Genomic DNA, 6,433 nt, shown 5'->3' on the forward strand with positions numbered 1-6,433 from the left:
ATTGTTCATTTTCACTGACTGTACAATGTTAAGGGTTGGGGATCTAGTACCTGCGATTGACTTACTGAACCATTGAATGAGCAACGATACCCCCAAATTAAGGCTCTCTTGAATAGTTGAAAAATGCATCATTTTGGGAAATGTGTTTCAGTTCATTAGGAATGTTCTTTTTGAAGCACTAAACATTTACAATAATTTTAGTCATTTTGATGGATATTAGAAATAAAGTATTTCCCAGCTGGTGTGGCTCAGTGGTTGAGCATCGACTGGTGCACCAAGAGGTCAACAGTTCTATTCCCGGTCAGGGCACATGCCCAGGTTGTGGGCCCGAGCCCCAGCGGGGAGGCACGTAGGAGGCGGCCACTCGATGTTCTCTCTCACCGATGTTTCTCTCTCTCTCTCCCTCTCCCTTCCTCTCTCACTAACATCAATAAAGAAAAAATGTTTTTAAAAAAGAAATAAACTATTAACCACTTTCCTGCCTTGGTAGTCAGACTATAGTATATGATGTGTAAAGTTTTGCTTGATTTAGGATGATCATTATAGACTTCTGTGGCCCCGCTCTGCTGTGTCGTATACAGTATATAGATCTGTTTGCCCCTCCACCAAACGGTCCCAAGCAACCGTGTTTCTTGAGTCCTCAAGTCTTCTTTGTATAATTTTACATGGGAATTTGGGAAGAGAAAAAGGACTCATAAATGGGCAATTTGCATCCTGAGGGTTTTGTGGGTAACTTAGCTATATTGATGGCTCACAGGGAGAAATAAATATATGTGCTAATTATAAGTGAAAGGACCTTAGATCATTTTACTAATCTCTTTCTTCACCATCGTCTCCATTCTTTTTTTTTCACCATATAATTATTTTTAATGTCCAGAGTGTATAATGTGAGGGCCAGAGCTTCCTCCCAGACTCAAGTTTACAAATTCTCAATTGGCTTGTGAGGCCAGTAGGGATACTTCTTCATGTCTAATTTGGTTTCTGGGAAGACTTCATTCAAATCCTCAATGGTCATCTGATCGAACGGAATTATGTTCCTCATCTTCTCCAGCTCTTTCTCATATTGCTCAATCCTGGTCTTCGAGAGAGACAAAAACTCAGCACAACTTTTCACATCTTCTTTCTCTTCAGCATCCACCAGGGCACTATATTTATCCTCTGGCACAGGAACCTTCAGGGCATTAAACTTCTTTTCAAAGTCATCTACCAAGCCGGCCTTCGCTACATGGGCCTTGTAGTAAGCCCAGTCAATAGCAGGTGGTTTCTCAGGTGGGGTAGCCAACCTGGAGGTGAGGGTCTCATTCCAGGATTTCAGGGTGTTAGCAATGGCCTTCTGGTTCTGGGGTATGATTTCACCAAAAGCTACCCTGTCAATGGCTTTTAGAGCAAGTTTTCGCCCAGCCATCGTGAGATCCTTCACCGACCCCAGCGGCCCACAGTCCGCAGTCCATCATCTCCATCCAGATGCTTCTATGGACAGCATCCAGCAGCTCCCAACCACTGACCACTTTTAGAATTTGGAACCAGAGACACTTCGACATCATTTGGGTCAAACAGAGGGAGAATAACCAAAGAGAGAATGGAGGGTTACTGGTCACCAGTTCCATTTACTTCACATCTTGCCAATGGGATGTTTTGTTCACGACACTGAAATTGTCATTCAGTTCAATATCAGCTTAACCTGCTAATGTAAACCATTTTACATATACTCCACTATTGTGAAGTGGACTTAATCACATTAATTCATATTTATTTATTTTTTTAATTAGTTTTTTTTCTTTACTGAATTTTTAGAGAGAAAGAGGGAAAGAGAGAGAGAGATAGAAACATCGATGAGAGAGAACATCAATTAGCCGCCTCCTGCATGCCCCCCTCTGGGGATTTGGCCCATAAGCTGGGTGTGTGCCCTGACCAGGAATCAAACTGGTGACCTCTTGGTGCATGAGTCGATGTTCAACCACTGAGCCACACCAGCCAGGCCTAATTAATATTTAAATAGTTCTTTAAAGTGTATAAAATGCATTTGTATAATTTTATTTTATTCATCAAACATTTGTTCATTATCTACACTGCTGTCCCAGGCTTTGTGGTAGACATTAAGCATGCACAGATGTATAGGGCCTTGTCCTTTTTCATTTTCTTTTTGTGATTATCGTAATGGCCAAAAGAGGTTGTTAGAGCAAAGATTATTATTATCCCCACTTTAGAGAAAGAGAGATTGAGGCTCTGGGAGGCTTTTGCGCTGTCACAAACATATATATTAAAGCCAGAATTTAAACTCAGGTTTTCTGCCTGTAAATCCCATGTTTTTCTAGTATTCCATGTCATAAACAAATACTAAGAGGTTAGCACTTAAAGCAAGTATAAATGTATGCAAATCACAATCAATTAAAAATGCCAGACTCAGTTCCAAAGAATCTTGTAGGGGCCTGGTTTTTTTAGTACTCATATCAAGTCTCTTGTGTTTAGTGATGGAAACTAAACATGGACTGACTTAGACAAAAGATGTTATTTATGGGATGTAACTCAGTGCAATGGGAAATCAGGGCACAGCTTCCCACAGAACTGAATGGAGTCAGAAATCTATGCCTTTGGAACCTCTTAGACCATCTTTTATCTTTACTTCTCTCAGATGATCAATTTCATTCTCCTTTGTTATATATTGACTTCTGCCTAGGAGACATGGCCACCAAAGTGTCTTCTACCACTAGAAAGAGGACTGACCGTACTTGCCTAGATAAAGATTCTGGTTGGCCCTTCTTGAGTCAGATGCCTTTTCATGAACCAGTCCACTCTGTCTAGGGGAATAAAATTGTGGAAAATATGTAGCCACAGCTAGAAGTGCACATCTGGAGTGGAGGAAGAAGTAGCTCTCATGATCATCTCATGATATAAAGAGATGTCTACTCTGATGCTCAACCACTGAGCCACACCAGCCCGGCTGAACAGTGCATTTTTTTTTTTTTTATCCTCACCCGAGGACATTTTTCCATTTTTTGTTCAGGTAGAGTGGGAAGGAGAGAGAGGAACAGAGAGAGAGAGAGAAACATCGATGTGAAAGGATCACATTGAGTGACTGCCACCCGCACGACCGACCAGGGCCGGGGACAAACTGCAACCGAGGTACGTGCCCTTAGCGGGAACCGAACCCGGGTCTCTCAGGACCGCAGGCCAACGCTCTAACCGCTGAGCCAAACCGGCCAGGGCTGAACAGTACATTTTTTTATTTTATTTTATTTTATTTTTTACCACTAGGCTGACCTTTGCTAGAGAGCAGGTATAAATATGCAGATGGTTGATGAAGATGAGACAGATGATAAAAATGGGATAAAGGAAAGGTCCTGAGTCAATGGAATTTGAAAGTAGACTTTACCTCCTTCATGCTCTATGCACAGCTGGACCCTGTATGGCTTACTCAGGACAGCCCAAGCCTGTGAGTCTCCTCCTGGCGGTCATATGCCAGGGCTGGTCACAACCGAAGGGTTTTCCCATTCACTTGACTTTCTTTTCAAATGTCTTACACCAATGAAGTGTCTTCTCCAATATGCATTCTTTCCCATAAGTAGTAGCAGTGTGGTTTGGTAAATCGATCTCAACTTAAGCGTTAGGCCTGGCTAGTCAAAACATTATCTTATCCTCTTTGCTAGTTATTTGTTCAAGAATGAGCATGTGACACAATTCTGACCAAAGAGATATGAGGAGAGGTTTGCTTGCTTCTGGAAAAGTTTCTATCTCAAGAGTGGTCCAGGAGAACTCGTTCTACCCTCTCACCGGAATTGAAGGAAGAAGTTCTGATCACCCCTGGCCATCATTCTACAAACACAAGGCAACTAGATTTAGAGTGAAGCTTACAGAGTCTGGAACAGAGCAAGGAAGAAAAACATTCCATGATAAAGTGGTTGGCTTGCTGGACCGATGACTCTGAAGTCTGATCTACGTTGGACTTCCTTTTAGGCTCGCCATGTCAATTATCTATTGCTGTATAACAAACCTTCCCAAAACTTAGTGGCTTAAAACAACATGTTATCGTTAGCGAGTTCATAAATGTGCAGTGTGGGCAGGGCTCAGTGGGCAAGGCTTGTCTCTGTTCCTCACGGTGTCATCTGGGGGCTGGAGGATCCACTTCCCAGATGGCTCACCCCACATAACTGGAAAGTTGGCCTGGACGGGCTCTGTCAGATCTGAGAGTCCGAGCCCTTGGTTCCTTTTCATGTGGGCCTCTCCGCAAACTGCTTAGGCTTCCTACGAGCATGGTGGCTGGATTCCAGGGGCGAGCAGCCAAAGAGAACCAAGTAGAAATCGTCTTGCATTTTATGACCTGGCCTTGGATGTCATGTTCCATTATTTCCACATTCTGTCATTTTCCAAGTACTCTCCTGGTCAACCAGTCACTATGATGAGCCTCGATATAGGAGAGAGGACATCTCAATCTTTGAAGAGAGGAAATTCCAAGAATTATGAACATGATTTAAACCACCACACTAGCTAATACATTTCCTTATTTTTATGACAATTTGAGTTGGGCTTTTTACTTGTGGCTGAAAACATCCTTATTGATGTAGTTAGTGTCATCTCAGCTGTGGGCAGCAGAATGTCATAAATTAACAGTTTTCAACAACAATGCCAATGGTAACATGGTTACCAGTAATTTACTAGTAATTTAATACCAAGGTTTGGAAACTATTTACTTTTTTCTTTTGCAAATTAGAACAGAATCAAGCTTACCACTCTAATAGCCTAAGAGTCATTTATCTTAATTCTAGTAGACTTCTCTAAATGGGTGACAAAGGGACGGGATCAGAGCAAGAATATGGTACCTGGGAGCATTACTCCAGGTAAAGAGCTTTTGGCTGGATGCCTCTTGTAGTAGGAATTGGAAGGTGCTTCAGGGTTCGTGTGCTCAGGGTCAAATTATTTTCCTTCTCCACATGTGCTCCAGTGAAGCCAGTGAGGCTAAAGACTTGTGGTCACATGTGATAGTCTCCGTATAGCTCTGGTGGTCTTTGTGTGGGCAAGGGAAGGAATAAAGAAATTCTTGCTCCCCTACGTTGTCCTGCCCGATGACGAACTCTGCCTAAAACAAAGCGTTTGTAAATGTCCACTGTGTTCCCAGCACTCTGCCAGGCATTGCAGATAGAATGACCGTAACGTGTGGTTCTCTAGGAACCTAGAAAATAAATAAAATGCACTTGAAGAGCAATGGGGGTGGGGTGGGGGTGGGTTGCTTAAAATTAAAGGCTAAACCAGGTGTATAAATCAGCCTTATAAAAGAAAGGGGAGTGAATGAGAGCTGAGCTCCACTGGGTTTCAAGGTGCTTCCCCCCCAGCAGGAGCAGCAGCAGATCACGTGATCCCCCCTCCCCAGCGACCTCTGACTGGCCCAGGGTGAACATCTGACTGAAGGGTGCCCAACCAGAGACCAGCCAGCAACCTGTGACTTGTGTGGTCCAGCTAAAAAATATAAGCTGAGCCTGGGCCGTGTGGCTCAGTGGCTTGAGCATTGTCCCATGGACTGAGAAATCCTGGTTCGATTCCTGGTCAGGGCACATGCCTGGGTTTCGGGCTCAATCCCCAGTAGGGGGTGTGCAGGTGGCAGGCCGCCATTGATGTTTCTCTCTCACATTAATGTTTCTCTCTCTCTAAAAAATCAATTAAAATATATTTTAAAAAAATAAACATATCTATATTATATATATAATATGGATATATTTTATATATTATATATATATATATGCTGAGCCCATCAGATTCCTTTCCTAGCAAGCTGGAAAGTGACAAGCAGTTGTTACTCTCGGGTGGTGGGCCCTGAGCTCAAACGTCTAGTGGCTTTGCCATACAGGAAGTCCCTGCCGAACTGGGGGCAGGCGGCTGCTCTGAGGGACTGGAGACTCAGAAGCTGGTAGCTGTGTGCAGGTGTGCAGAGGAAGTGCCTCCCTGAGATGCGAGGCGGGAAGGGGCCTGGGCTGCCTCAGGTGCTGCCCTTTCCAAAGGCCTCCTGTTCAGATTCCTGGCTTCCCGTTTGTTCCCACTGTTTTCCTGGCCGTGTTAGGGCTGGGGCGAGAATACCGTGCTGTGCCTTTTACTTGAAATAGTTCCAGTGGGTTTCTGTTACTTGTAACCATCAGAGTTCTGTTCGGAACAATCATAGACTTAGGTTGGGGAAAGCAGAAGGGTGGGAGTGGGAAGCCGGGTCGATGGGGGAAAAGAGAGGGACATCTGTAACACTTTCAACAACGACAAAAATGACCAAGCATGCATGGATACATGGAACAGACTGACAGATCTCACAGGGGAGGGGGGTGCTGAATAAAAGAAGGTGAAGAGATTAGCCAAAGAACATATATGTATAGCCCACGGACACAGGCAATAGAGTGGTAATGGCCAAGGGGAGGCGGTGTTGGGTGAAGGTGGGCAAAGGAGGGGAAATGGTGCC

General features: G+C 44.0%; 1 protein-coding gene across 1 annotated transcript; it reads right to left on the minus strand.

Moving 5' to 3' along the window:
• Nucleotides 1–854: 854 nt before the first annotated feature.
• On the minus strand, nt 855–1,405 carry LOC118643520 (ATP synthase subunit d, mitochondrial-like). Its single transcript, XM_036281632.1, has one exon. It carries the CDS (start codon nt 1,403–1,405, stop codon nt 920–922), a length of 486 nt encoding a protein of 161 aa, XP_036137525.1. The 3' UTR covers nt 855–919.
• Nucleotides 1,406–6,433: the final 5,028 nt, after the last annotated feature.

Source organism: Molossus molossus, unplaced genomic scaffold (assembly GCF_014108415.1).
Source record: "Molossus molossus isolate mMolMol1 unplaced genomic scaffold, mMolMol1.p scaffold_m16_p_1, whole genome shotgun sequence".
Classification (NCBI taxonomy): domain Eukaryota; kingdom Metazoa; phylum Chordata; class Mammalia; order Chiroptera; family Molossidae; genus Molossus; species Molossus molossus.